The sequence below is a fragment of the Mycetomoellerius zeteki genome, unplaced genomic scaffold (assembly GCF_001594055.1).
Source record: "Mycetomoellerius zeteki isolate Tzet28-1 unplaced genomic scaffold, Tzet1.0 scaffold58, whole genome shotgun sequence".
Classification (NCBI taxonomy): Eukaryota; Metazoa; Arthropoda; class Insecta; order Hymenoptera; family Formicidae; genus Mycetomoellerius; species Mycetomoellerius zeteki.
The window spans coordinates 1692708-1708293 of NW_017257588.1; the positions used below are offsets into that span (position 1 = coordinate 1692708).

General features: G+C 35.4%; 1 protein-coding gene across 4 annotated transcripts in view; it reads right to left on the reverse strand.

The window, feature by feature from the left end:
• Positions 1-5159: 5159 nt before the first annotated feature.
• LOC108728157 (uncharacterized) overlaps positions 5160-15586 on the reverse strand; it is a 22694-nt gene continuing 12267 nt past the window's right edge. The window contains exons 1-7 of one of the 4 annotated variants that reach the window (XM_018456569.1): positions 14577-15134; positions 11131-12491; positions 10396-10574; positions 9828-9854; positions 7465-7713; positions 7074-7334; positions 5160-6934 (exon numbers count right to left, since the gene is read on the reverse strand). In XM_018456569.1, coding sequence (XP_018312071.1) covers positions 6739-6934; positions 7074-7334; positions 7465-7713; positions 9828-9854; positions 10396-10574; positions 11131-12491; positions 14577-14688 — 2385 coding nt within the window. In that variant the 5' untranslated portion in view covers positions 14689-15134 and the 3' untranslated portion in view covers positions 5160-6738. Of the gene's footprint in view, positions 6935-7073; positions 7346-7464; positions 7714-9827; positions 9855-10395; positions 10575-11130; positions 12492-14576; positions 15136-15586 lie in introns of those variants that run through there. The other 3 variants (XM_018456570.1, XM_018456571.1, XM_018456572.1) reach the window with 3 other exon arrangements.

The window sequence follows — 15586 nt, forward strand, 5'->3', positions numbered from 1 at the left end:
TGGCAATATTTAATAGGCCGCAATCGGCCGATTAATGGCTACGTTTACACCGTGCATTTAGGCCGTGGTCTATACAATAGATGTCCTTGTTTATCCTGTAGATTAAACAAAGACATCTATTGTATAGGCCGCGGCCTAAATGCACGGTGTAAACGTAGTCAAAGTTAATCGGAGTTGGGCCCGGTGTCTCCAGGGCTGCGTTCGAAAACATCACCCGAGTGCCCCAATGCATCATTTTATTCTTGTCGTTCACCCAATGTTAAATAAGGATAAGATGATACACGGGGGCATCCGGGTGATGTTTCCGAACGCAGCCCAGTAAACGAGAATGGATTAAAATGGATTGAAATTTTATCTATCCGAATGTGTATTTTAAATAGCGAAAACTTTTTTTTGGTTTCAATTGGATTCAATTAGATTCAATTGGGTGCAATAGAATTGAAAAACTGCATTTTCTATTCAAAATTTTGAATTGAACAGTATTCACGATGCATAGAAAAAAGCTGATATTATTTTCAGATTGAAAGGCATAGACATATGCTTCATGCAGTTCCTATAAATGAATAAAAATGCATTCAAAATTGAAAACCATTCATTTTAACATTCGTGAATCCGTATTCGTGAAAATCTGAATCCATTTCAATCCATTCTCATTTACTGGGTCACGAACTCCGATTAAACTACTAATCGGTCGATTAAATTTCAACATTGCCAATTGCAAAACTGAAAACATAACCTAATTTTCTGACAATTGTGAAGAACGATGTGATAATAACCAGGGTTGGGAACGTATGATACCCTGTGTATCATACATAGGTATTCTACGTGTGATACTAATCAGTATCATACATAAAATACCTATGTATGATACACAGGATATCATACGTTCCTAACCCTGGAGGCCATATAACGCGTTCTGTCTACATATCAGTTATTGCGAAGAATATTTCCGAAGCTTCAGTAGTCGAGTTGACTAAGAATAATGTTATGATTCCGCGATTCAATTTTTCAGAAAAAGAAGTGATAATTAGAGATGCATCGGATATCCGAAAAGTATTCAATATCCGGTATTATCCGGCACTTTTTTACTATCCAATCGGATAGTCGGATATTATTAGTATTTAGGAATGATTTTATATTATACAAATGTTCTAGAAATAAATATGCATATTCATAATGCTATAATATTTTATACATTGTTGCAAAATTACAATTTTTTCTCTACAGATTTTTTTTAAGACATTTTCTCGGAATTCGGTCGGATATCCGAAAAATTTGTGATATCCGACTCGAAGAAATTGCCTTCTCGGATATCCGATATCTGGTATCCGGTAATTTTATGATCCGGTGCATCCCTAGTGATAATCGTGTTATAGACGCGACGCACGTTAATATCATATAGTTTTCTGAAAAATTGAATCGTGAAACCATAACATTATTAGACATGAACGAATTCGGCATTTGAGACTCTTTAATTTTCAAATTTTTTTTTATCAAAAAGGCTCAATCAGAATAAATCAGTAATTAAAAAAAGGGATACGAGCCATATGTAATACAAAGATCATTTAATACCAATAACAAATATAATATAAAGAATGTTTAGTATTACAGACGTTTCAACCTCGATCGGGTCATTTTCAATGTACATAGTTAGTCCAAGAATTCGGTAAAATTACAAAAATATATATTGATCGCATTCCCTATCGCTCGATGTGTGCAGTCCATATGTAAAAGCATCGTTTTATGATCGACTTATGTGAAAGTGAACGCGTCTTATGATTTCAAGATCTTGATTTATCGTAGTGGTGTGAGTCCGACAATAAGAGAAATACGCAAAATAAACTGAGTCACATCGGTAAAAATAAGCCATATAATAAGTATATTAAAAAGAACACATGTATCATCGACGATGTCAAGCGACGTTATCTTTAATTTTTATTCTGAAAATTTTTTTAAATTTTGCAACCCTGGTGAGTGGGGGTGGAGGTAGAGAGAGAGAGAGAGAGAGAGAGATTAAAAAATTTGATTTTTTAAAAAAATGAACACACTATTATACAGAGTATAGAATACCCATTAAAAAAAGAATATTTTCCATTGAGATTTATGATAATTACAGAGCCAATAAAAAACGCCATGGGTGACTTGGACCCGGAGAGAGAGAGAGAGAGAGACATATAAATTAAGACTCTAAAACGAAACATAGAGGGTTAATATGCGTATGGGAACGTTCGCAAATACGATTACATTTCCCCACTGTTTATTCGCTCTGGATTGCTGAAGGATCCATCAACATTTCGTCCTTCATTTGTGCTCGTCTTTCGTCTCCTCCGCTTCGGTAAACCTCAATATCTTCGTAATCTCCTTCACTTTAACTCGAACTTTTATTCTTGTGACACACCCAGTACACGATATTACGATTCTTTATCTTTCCCCTTACATCATACCACCAAATTCAAAGCCGCATTTTCATACATCGTCACTAAATTCTGTAACTTCTTACCCCATACTATCCGTTTCTCCACTTCCTTGTCTTCTTTTCGCGAGGATACCGTCAAACTCACCACCAATAATTCTGTTAATTACTTTGCCTATAAATTGAATTGTATGCGACTTTACTAAGATTACTTCATGAAATCATATCATTCTTGTATGCATTATATTGGCACTTCTGTATGTATAATTGCTAATTTAGATTGTTATACTTACTGCCCCACTTTATGTTGTAAGATTCATTGTTCTGAGGGACTCAGATAGCAGCAGTATTGCTGACGCCTCGCCATTTATGTATGCACAATAATCATAATAAACTCACAACAATATTAGATTCATAATCTGCAACATCAAGAATTTAACATACATTATAGACTCGATTTAGTACAAATCGGATTAAAATTGTAATTTCCGTTTTTCAGTCGCCATTTTGAAAAAAAATCTAACTCAATTTGACCTCAACTTTTTTCGAAATTGAATAAACTCTTATTGAAAAACAATTGGTGAAGATTTGAAGACTTCAAATTTTGAAACATGATTTCTCATTTTTCAATTTACCGTTTTACATCAATCATTTTGAAAAAAAGCCTAATTCAAAAATTAACCTCGACAACTTTTTCGAAATGAAATAAGCTTTTATTAAAAAAAAAATGGAAATAGATTAAGATTTAAAGGCTCTAGACAATTTTGAAACACGATTTTTCGTTTTTCCCATTGTATGGCGTTACAAGTAACATGTATTTCGATTCCCTGTTAATTATACAATATAATTTAACATATAAAACGTGCGTGCGCGCGAAAGATGTTGGATGCGAAGAAAAACTGACTGCCATTGATTGTATCATGAATTTATTTTGAAATGTCTAATAGTTCTATTTCCTTATACTCTATATATACAAATGATAGCATGATAAAGTATAATACACAGTTTTAACAAACGTTAACAAATGAATGTGCTACTCTAACATATTAAAAATGATATTATATTCTAACGTCTTGGACTGGAGCCATCTCTTGCATTTACCTCGAGAAAAATAAAATCACGTATGCGACACGGTTTACAAGGTAATAAGATGGTATGCGTTATTTCCATAAAAATAATTTTAAAATTTTCATAGACGTTTCTCTTCTCGTCGCGCCAAAGAATCACAAAATAAAATCGACATGTACTTTCCTTTGTCATATATAAATATATATATATATATGCGAGGTCTCTTCGCAAATTCATCATTTGATATAATTATATCAAACTTATGTGCTCACGAATCTGATAAAACATAAAATGAAAAACAAAACATAAAACAAAAACTGATGTGTACTATTTTGAACGAAATCCACTTGACTGCAAATATATCGTTACGTACATAACATGGAATATCGTAGAAATAAAATTATAAATAACATTAGCATTTTTGCTTAAATGAAATAATATCACCGCTCTAAAAAAAAAAACGTTTTTATTTTAATAATAAACCGCCAGCCGTTTCTCTCCATCTTCGGATCTCTTCTATATTTTCTTGAACCACTTTGTTGTAAGAATAAGATATACCAGTCCAAAGTTTCTCGATAGCGCAATGCAAAGTGTCTTCCAAATTGTAATACCACAAAATATATCGCTTCATAAATAATATACTATACTTCACTACTAGACAGAATATTCAAACAATTTCTGCCTTACGTGGAAGATTCACGTTCGACGTGAATCAGTCGTTATAATTATCTCTTTATATACACTTGTTTGCCATGTACACTTTTTTTAGAGCTTTCTTACGCTAAAATTAGTGAGTGACGAAAGTATATATATATATATTTATTTATTTATATTATATATATCGCCGGTCGATAATTTTTTAATGCTCTGTCCCACATCGAGAAGAGATAAAATAGCATTTTATACGGTGCCCTGAAAAGAGGGGCCTCCTATTGCGCCCTGCATTCTATTATTGTAAATGGAAATAAATAAGACAAATTATCGAAGATAGATTAATATAATGTCAATGTTTCGAGAAATAATTTATTGAACTGAATATAATTTTATTTTTGACGTATATTTATATGAATCATAAAGTGGAAGACTATTTTAACGTGGTTCAAATATCAATTAGATTTCTTTTCATCATTTGAATGTTCTTTTTTGTCGCATTTTCATGATATATTCATATAAATGTCTTAACAGTTTTGTATATGGGTTGGACGTTTTTAAATGCGTACATAAATTTAACATATCTGTGAACTGGGTTAAAGGTGCGAAACAATTACAATTGCACAATTATTAATTTCGCTTTGAGCGAAATCACTTCAATTTTGGACTCATAACGTTTCTTTTTTATAAGATCTTTATAGTACATCGGGTATCACACTTGATGCGTATAACGCATCTGGCATAATAAATATATTGTTTGTCGTACACTTTTACAAACTTTTTATACTTTTATATAGACGCAGTCTTTTCCACTCGACTCAATAAATTTTCACCTAAACCCATCACGAGATACTTGTCTTCAACAAACTCAAAAATTATTAAATTTAAGAATTATTAAATTTTATCATTGCGTAACAAATTTCGGAAATTTCGAAATGCTTAAAGCAAAAGGTTTACAGTGCAAATATCTGAAAGATGCAGTAGCAATATGGCGAAATATTATTCTTAACTATATTTAAAAAAAAGATACAAAAAAGTCAGTTTTATTTTCTTATCAATTGTATGACTAGGGCTGTGGTCAGTCTCGCTAGAAATGCTTTGAAGCGTTTCATGGACCAATTAGAAGAATTTTACAAACTGAACAATTAAAAAACGCTTCAAAGCGTTTGTAGCATCGCATTGACCGTACCCAGTATTAGATCTTGTACATTATTCATATCTCCTACAAATGTATCCAAGAGATATTGCTCACTGCTATCTTTTCACATTAAGTAGGCATTTGTTCCGTTCCATTATTTTGTTCAGTACGTCACCACATTCTTCTCTGTACATATTTTTTAACACTCGAAACGAAAATTATTCATCAATAAATTACCTTAACGCTTTTTAACAAGTTTTAAGAAAATGGTATAAAAACTCACGCAAAATTATAGCAATAAATGAATGGTCTAACGCTTTTAAATTAACTTGTAGCTAGTTATCAGGATACGCACTAGTAATAGCTAGGAACTTGAAGAAGCTTTACTTCCATTTTTCGCTCTTTTTATTGATATACATTTAATATGCAAAATAGGTTATTCATTCTGAATAACTCTATAGCACGTTATGCCCATTTACAATAAATGGAACAATAGCCTTTTCTTTCTCCGAATTTTCTTTAAAATAGAACTTTTACTTTTTTTATACACACAAGATACTAATGCATAACAAGAACACACATAAAATTGAGGTCTAAAAGAATAGTATTCACTGTTGTGTAAAGAGGTAGAAATGAAATGTTTGTATGTTGCGTACTCACGTGTGTGTGTGTGTGTGTGTGTATGTGTGTGCGTGTGTAGAAGAGAGGGACAAAGTATGTATATACGTGGAATGATAGGATATTTAATTTGAAAATAAGACCGTTCTCTAATTTAGGTCTATTTTGTTATGTAACAATATAATGATCTTTATATTATAACAGATCTCTCAAAAATGGAAATAAAATAAATCAATGATTGACATCAGATGCAACTTTCGACTCGATTTTCGTGTCGACAATCCCCTCCTTAACGTTCTTGTTTTGACAATCGATAGATGCAAGTAAGGTGTGCTTTACCTCAACAGCGGCCGCGTTAAAACAATTTTGATGACAATTTGGCAAAAGATACAAATCAATTATATGCGTACCATCTTTCGCAAATCACAGAACGCCATAATTACGTATGTCTGACAACTCATTATCAAGATACAAGAAGAAAAGTGGACGTTTACACGAAAATTGGATCGAAAACGACATCTAATGCCAACTATTGAAATAAATCTTTCTACATAGAAAGCAAATCTGAATTGTCAATCATATTTTAAATTTACACGTTTCAATGTTATTTACAGTCATGTCCTCTTCAATACACTTTGGAGAAAGAAATAGCTCTCACCACTGTGTCACTTTACACTTTGAATTCGTCAGAATCAATGTATATTTTGTCGCGCATCATACGCGACGTTATGCACTTGTATTTAGATACACCTAACATTCAAAGGCGTTCCAAAGTACGATCATGAGAATATCGGCTTTAAAATGCCGAATGGTAATAATCATAAGTAGGCCAGTAAGGCTGTAGCCAATCCTAGCTGGTACGTTGACGCTTTTTGGCAGGGTGCTCTTCGGACGAATGAGCTGGGGAAGGCATGACCATATCTCCTCTATTGAACATATATTTGAATTGTGGCATATATTTCATTATACTCCTAATATGGATTAAAGGTAGATCTTCTGTTAATGAAGAACATTTGCCTGCTTCCATTAACATCTTCATTTGCAGTCTGCAAAGTTTTATTTCTTTTATATAAAAGAGATTATTTCATAGAATATAATAAGTATCAATTATAGTCATTATCCCATTTAACTATTTATTTATTTATTTATATTTGTCTATATTTATTTATTTATGTATATATTTACCTATTTCCTTGATATAATTCTATATGTAGTACATCTGTAAGAACTTGTCTACAACTCTCGATGTCACAGGCAGGAAAAAAATTGGAAACGAAGTCAGGAAGTGTCATCAGCAATTCACTATAGATGTAAGGTTTGAAATTAATACAGGGCACCATCTTTTCTTCAAGTAATGCTTTCTGTATTTGGTATGGTTGTACATGGCAAGTAGTAATATGTTGTGGGTCCGATATTGGTATCAGTGGTTTCCTCCCTCGGGTATCCCTAAAAAATAACTTAAGCGTGAATCGTACGCTGAATCAAACACATTTTATAATATATCTTAACGTTAAAAGAAGAATTAATCTGATCTGTTTATTCATTTAGCTTGTCAATAGTAAGTAATGATATATACCTGGAACTGTTACTACTGTTGCCGCTGCCGCTGCTACCATTAACTGGTATCAGAGGAGGTGGATATTTCGAATGAGATGTGTTATGCACAGATGGCGTATGCCTTTGTGGATGCAATAAATTTGGTGCTGATGTAGGTACTGGCATTAAAGCTTGGACTTGTTCACTTAAACCAAGCATTTGTGGATATGTAGTTGCTGTGACTGCATTAGGTACACCTAACGTAGGTGTTGTATATGTCGTGGTCACCCTGAAATACAAAAATTATATTACTTTTTACTACTTTATTGAATAACTGTTACTAATTGTCATTTATTTAATTTCTATCATTAAAGTCTTTAATCTTTTCGGCAATAAATATGAGTGTCTATTAATTTTGTGTGTGTATGTTTATTTTTGTTATAATACATTTTTATATCTTTACATAAATTAATAAAATATTCAATACAATTTCACAAAAACAACACAAGATTTATGCAGATATGGTTAAATTACATTATATTTACATATTTAAGTTTGTACAAATTACAAATATAATTTAATTCAATTTTTAATAAATAAATCCATTTTTTGCAATATTAAATTGTAAAAATAAAAAATAAAGTAGATTCATATAAAAGCAATTCCTATATGGAAAGGATACATAAACTATATATATAAATTACATATTTTATTAATATGACAAAAGAAATAAATTTTATAAATGGATTTATAATAATGCTGTCAACATTTATTTCATCTATTACATATTTTAGACATTTTACTCATATTACTCGAGATATCTCTCATTCAGGTAGATAGATAAATGAAATCCTTCGTGTGTAAATGATTTCTAGAAAATATTATATATTACTCAATAAAAAATAGGGAACACTTTCGAACACGCTCAAAATTGCGCAATATTCAGAACACTGTACTCGGTGAAAAATCATCGCAGACAAAAAATCAAAAGAACATTTGAAAGCTTGAAATCTCTACTTTTGAAATCGGCAATTGATATTTCAATCTGACTGATTCTTTACAAAGCTATACGGACACAAATGGATACCCGTCAAATCTGAAAATTTTGTACAAACTTTATAAAGGTCTACGTAAAATTCACACAAAAATGCGGTTTACAGCAGTCGAAAGAGTGAATCTTTACCTTCAATTTGCATTTTTTATTGAGCGTACGATTTTTTTGCATCGAGTTATTGAATGTTGAAGCAAAAATGATCACTTTTGCTTCAATGTTGAATAAAAAATCAAATTGAAGGTAAAGACTTGTAATAAAATTTTTACATACAAAAATGGTTTGAAGCATTCGAAAGTTAGCTTTAAGCTTTAAACGCTTATTTCAAACATCGCTTCGTAATCATTTTTCGCAGAGTAAACCTTGATTTTGACCTTTCTAATGCTAATTCTAAATGATCCTTTAACTTAAAGATAGAATAATTTCATCAAAAATGGTTGTAACGAGATATTTAAAAAAGCGAGTTATTGAACGTTAAAGCGAAAATAATCATGTTTGCTTCAATGTTGAATAATTCGGTGAACAAAAAAATCGTACAAGTCGTAAGGATCAATAAAAAAGCAAATTAAAGATAGGTAAAGATTCACTCTTTCGATTGCTGTAAACATTTTTGTGTGATTTTTACTTCATGCCATAGATCTTTGTAAAGTTTGTAAAAAATTTTTAGATTTGACGGATATCCATTTGTGTCCATATCTTCGTAAAAGATCAGTCAGATTGAAATATAAATTATCGATTTCGAAAGTAGAGATTTCAACCTTTCAAATGCTTTTTTGATTTTTTGTCTGCGATAATTTTTCACCGAGTTACGGTGTTTTGAATATTGTGCAATTTTGAATGTGTTTGAAAGTATTCCCTATTTTTTGTTGAGTAGTATATAATAAAATATAATACATCACTTTTTACGTTAGAATCATTGTAAGATACTAGTTGTCGTTCGAAGCTTTTCTCATTCGTAAATAAACTAATTGGCTTTCGATCTTTACTTGGATATATTACAATTACTACATTTTTTCAGATAATAAATATTTCTATTCTAGTTGCCTAAATATTTATATATACAGACTACTTTGTTTATACATTGACAGCAATATAATAAATCATACACTAATCATTATAAAATTTGAAATATTATGTGACGTAAATATTGTGTGTGTAAAGTAGATTCATGACTAATGTATTTAATGTATCACGCAAAGAGAGAGAAGCTTTAAAGACAGTCATGTAGATTAATTATAAATATTGATGTTAGAGTTATCTATATGATTTATAGTTTGAGATATAAATTTATGCATGCTATCTTATTTCTTATAATAATCTATATGACAATAGTATATGTTACAAGGACTCACCAGTCATCCTTCCCATAGGTGGGATAACTATATAAAAAAAAAATCATACGTTGTATGTACAAATGCAGAAAGCTATGGTGCAGATATTCTACATATAACGATTATAATTACGCTTTATATATGTAAACATAATGTTTCAAGCTAGGATAATCATATGGCTTTAATGCTCAATATTTCATGCTCAATGTGCTGTATACAAAAAGTGAAATTTCTTTCTTTCACACATTAATTTATTTGATTAAGAAAGAAAACACTTATTAATTTTTTTTTTTAATTAAAATTATCTTTTGGAATATACGATTTCTAATTTTTTGTAAACGATACCATACACAATACAAAATAAATAGGTGTAACAATTTGATTGGATATTATGTACACTCTATGCTAATTGGTTTGCTTTATAAGCAAGCGTACGGTATAAAAATACATAGTTGCAAAAAAAAAAACCATTGATAAAAGAAAAACAAAAATATCTTTTAAAATGATTTAAAACTTTGTGAGCTTACATCACATATATATACGTACTAAGCTATATCAAAAGTTTTTAGAAAATTCTATTGATGCTTACCCGAGATTCGGCTGATTGGAGTGAACAGTTGCTCGTATAAGAGGCGGTGGTTGGACTTGAGCAACCCCTTGCATGGTTGTCGTCGGGTATACCCCAGGATACTGAGCTGCTGCTCCACTACTGCTTGCTCTACTTCTAGACTGTTGAGAATAGCTTTTGGGAGCAGTCGTCATTTGTTGCTAAAAATAAAAAACTGTACATTTTGTCTGGTATGTGATATAAACACTAAAGCTACAACTACAAAAATTATTAAAACATCGCGTACATCTCATATTATGATTTATAATCACGATTGCCACCTCTTTGGTTTTTGGACGGAAACTTTTTGAAGAATCTTCGGCTTTTCAAGCGACGGAAAAAATTTTCGGCTAATCGCCCAAAATTTTGACGAGCTTCTTTTCAGATGAACAATTTTTCTTTCGAAATATTCAGCAAAATATTCAGCAAAATATTCACTAAATCTGCTAAGTTTTCTTCATTTTTTTTTTAGAAACCACTCATACAATACAGACCTCCAAGAAATGTTCTAAAGACGCGTCCCTACACCTTTTCCAAGACGTCTCTTGGATGAAAAGTACTGTATGAGAAGAAAGTAACGATCTTGGCAGTGATTATCGATTTTTGATAGGTTAGCGACATCTCCAAAGAGTCGTAATCTTCTATAATCTTCGATAACATAACTAGCCGAAAGGTGGCAACCATTGTTGGATTTATAATACAAGGAGATTAGCTTACGTTGTGCATCACATTGTTCAGAGTCGCTCGTATAATGCTGGCCTGAGAATTGAGTGGTTGAAAGGTAGGTTGACCACCGACGAGGCCTGACCAATGGCCGTTAACCACACCTTGAACAGTATTCAGCATAGGCTGCGACACTACCGGCATGTTTGATCTACCGGTAGGAAGTCCCGATGGGGAGGAATGCGCGGGGTGCGTCACTACAGGCCTCGGCTGTCCTATTCGCGGCATCTGCGGTGCCGTACTCGCGACAGTCCCCCGTGGCATCATATTAGGCATCGGTACGGTACGCGTGTTTAGAGGTGGTGCCACTTTATTCGCGCTCTGTACGGAAGGAGGTTTAGTCGCCGGCGGTGTAGGTGGCTGTTTTGTCCATCCACCGCCAGCACCGCTTCCGTTGCTGTTCACCAATAACTGTGAGTCCATAACTTTGGTCGGCCAGTAATCCTCGAAGCCGGTACCCGGTGGAAAGTAACTCTTAATGTCACTCAAACTGATTACCGAACACGTTTCACTCGCAAATAGTTCGTTACGTATACCCTGTACTTTGCAGCAAAATTTCAAATACGACAAATCCCAGCCCTCAAGCTTTTCCGCTTTTAGCTTGAGATTTTCCGTCTCGCCCTCGAAATAAAATAGCGGCACGTACTGCAGATTGTCCTTTACCGTGTAAGGTACTACAGACTCTTTGTTTATTCGTATGAAACCACATTTCTCTGCTTTGCGTCCGCTTGTCACGCTCGGATTGGTACCAGCGGTCAGTTTGGTATAACACACATCGAGAAATGTATAAAACTCCTTAGCGTCCGAGAGACGCACCACCAGGTCCTTACACGTAAACACGTCCCTCCCGAATTGATTCTCGCAGTGTTTAGTGTTAATCTCGTTAAACAACTTGCTCTCGGCCTCCGTAATGTAATAACTCCTTATACATGTGCAACTGTAGATGTCCGAATGAAGAAAACTCAGGTACTTGTTGAGAAGCTTAGATTCTAGGATGCGTACGGCGCAATACTTTTCGCCGGAGCGAAATATATAAGGTATGTGACATTCGTCAAAGCTCGTCCAACCAAATCGTCCCCGCTGGCTGTCGTCGTCCGGCGTCGGCACTTTACTTTCCAAACCACCGGTCGGCGGTTTCGGAGCGGACGACCCGTCAGTTGGTCGTTTATGCAGATATCCAAGAATACCGGGAAGATTAGGCTGCGGTATAAGACACTGCTGCCTCTGCTGTTGTTGTTGTACTGCTGGCATGCTCGCCAGCATTTTCGCCTTGTGTGCTTCCACCATTTTGGCAGCCAATTCACGGATTTCCGCATCGTCTGGACGTTCTTGCTTGACGACGACTTTCTCGAAATCTGAAAAAAACGCGGACGTATAAGCCTTATACTCTCGAAAGTAGTTGTTTAACGCTTAGTTACCTATTATGCACATCACATCGAGGGAATAACATTATATAAGAGTAAATTTTTTAAAAGAATACTTGGAATAAAAACTTTCAATATACATTGTTCCTAGAAAACTAATGTTTTTTAATGTATGGAAGTCGAGAATTACATTGCAAGAATGAGTATTATCAAAAGAAATTCTGTCGATAGACGTGCTATTTATAAAATATATTCAATTAGCTATTGCCGACCGATGTTTTTGTAGCATGTATAATAATCCAGTTAAATCTTGTTCCTGGTTATTTATCATGTAAATTTATTAATTGTTATGCGACAACGCATCGTTAAGCTACATCCGATAAATCCTAAATCGATTTGTAATTAGTATATAGGCCGTTTTCTCGCGCGCCAATACAAAAATAGCTTTTTTTGTGCTGATGCTCAGGCCTATTTATTGCGTCACCAACACAAAACTAATCATAACTAATTTTCATGTACTGTAAAAAATATCGGTGTTTAACGCTATACAAGGTCTATATAATTGTCACTGTGATACTAGTATTGATATCAACATCAACGTGATGTGGATTTAACATCATGGATTTTAAATCCACACCATGATGTTGATACAAACACCAGGAGTTATAAATCCACGTTAACGGTGAGAATTATACAGACATCGTATAGTTAAATCCACGTGTTAATATTAATACCAACATGATAAAAATGATATATATATATATAGACACCGCATTATTTATAATTAAATTAAATCAACATCGATATTTTTTAGAAACATTAGATAATATTAATTAATAAAATTAGACATTAATCATCAGCTTTTTACGTATACCTCGTAACACGCAACCTTCAGATAATATTAATTGATAAAATTCGGCATTCATTTCTAGTTTTTCATGTATACTTCGTAATACGCAACCGTTGAATTAACTCCAATTAATTTGAATTAATTAATTTTAGCAAGGTTGAAGTCAGATGACCTACGACTTTGTTAATCTAAGAGTTTGTTGTTTTACTGCAATTATTTAAAATTAGTAAACTTTATTGCACGTGTTACACATCTATAAGTAAACAGAAGAGTTTCATGTATTATTTATTTTCTTTACCTATATTGATTAGATAAAAAAGATCGAATCCAATTTTCTGGATACAATTAATTAATAAAATTAGGGATTAATCATCAACTTTTCACGTATACCTCATGAATTAAGAATATGCTTATATCGAGAATCAAATCAGAGATTTCATAGAAATAAGATTCGAAAAAAAGTTATTTTTTATCAGTACAGTCAGCTTCCACACTGGAAAGAGCATTGGTGGCATTAATTGGAATTCTGATTAAAAATGGACAAATGAGAATTTTTTGTTGAATTTATTATAATTCTAGTTGAGACAATCAAAATTCCGATTGATTAGAGTCTTCATTTACGTCCAAAAAATTATCTTATGATGCATCGATTTTCGTCACGGGACGATCAAAGAGAATTCAAATTTCGCTCCTCTATTAAAACCTCTTCGAGACGCGTCCAAACAATCGAGAATATATCCAGCGTGCAGCGTAAACACGCCGTTCCGGAGTAACCGGCGGTGTCAAAAGGAAACAGGTAGGTAAAACCGACTTGTCGCGCACGTGACGCGTCTCGATTGAGGATCCTCGATCGATCCCGCGCGCGCGCTCGATGACACGGCGCGGCGTGCCGCGTCGCGATGACATGATTAGCGAGGCGTAAACCGCGTAAATGTAAACACTTGTGACTCCGGCGACATCAAGAGACTACATCGATTCACCGTCGACTCGCTCGGGGAGTCCTCCCGCGCGACGATTTCGGAGTGAAACAGAGATCGAGTTGAATTTTCTGTGCCGCGGGCGTGGAACGCTAAAAGGATGCGCGATCTCCTTTTTTCCGATTCCCGCGTGTCAATCGCGTCAGGACAACACGGAGGAGACTCCGTGAACGGAGCAAGTGACTCGCATTCTCGAGCCGACGATCGCGGCACGCGCGAACGGGACGTGTATACGAAGGGGAAACGTACTCAGTGACATTCGTTCGGGTGCCATCCGCGACGGACTGCTCTTCTCGAGCCATATGGCGTCCGTGCTGCTGTCGGCACTCGCGACCGGTATGTCGGTGAAGCCGTTCCTCATCCTCGACGCTCGAGAGGGTCACCCTTGGATTCAATTGACGCGAAATCACATTTCGCAGTGCAGCTGAGGCGGTCCGTCACGCCACAATGTTCCCTCCGTTGAGGTTATAACATGCAGCAGCAGCAGCAGCAGCTTCGTCCGTCCACCTACGCGCACCGCCGACGGTATCGCGCGCGATCCATGTTACACGACAGAGAGGAGAGGAGAGGAAGGACGAGGATGACGTATCGGCGGAATTATGAACGATTCGTATGATCCGCAGCACGGGAAAGTCGTGTCGTTCCCTTTAATCGGTACTCGCGCCGACTCTCGCAGTTTTCACGCTTTCCCTCGACGACGAGGACGAGGACGACGACGACGACGTTTCACTTTGTGCGCCGATACTCTTATACCAGGTGGCGCGAAAGATCCTCATCATCATTACTAACCCACCGCCGCCGCCTCCACACCACCAGCAGCAGCGCGCCACCGCCACCACCACTATCGCGCTCGATACGTCGAGGGTAAAACAGGGGTAGAACGGGATGTACGTAGACGGTATCGCTCCACCGCCGACTACGTACATACTCGTCGTCCGGGCGTAGCTCCGCGAACCGCCGGAGCTGTCCCAAAGACCGCGACACTCTCGAACGAGGACAGCGCCATGCTATCGCACGCGCGCGCGCGTTCCCGGTCTTCGGTCTGCGAAACCTCGATTTCAGGCTGTATATACGGCGACGCGCTGTCGATCGAGTTGACCGCCCGCGGCTCCGCGGGGACACTAGGCATCTCCACGGTCTAGACCGCGTTACATACGTCTACGCGAGCAGGCTGGGGCAACTCTCTGCCACTTTCTGCGCGGACTGTACAACGCTAGGTATACCGCCTCGCGCTCTCTCGCCAGTGTCGTCCTCGGCGG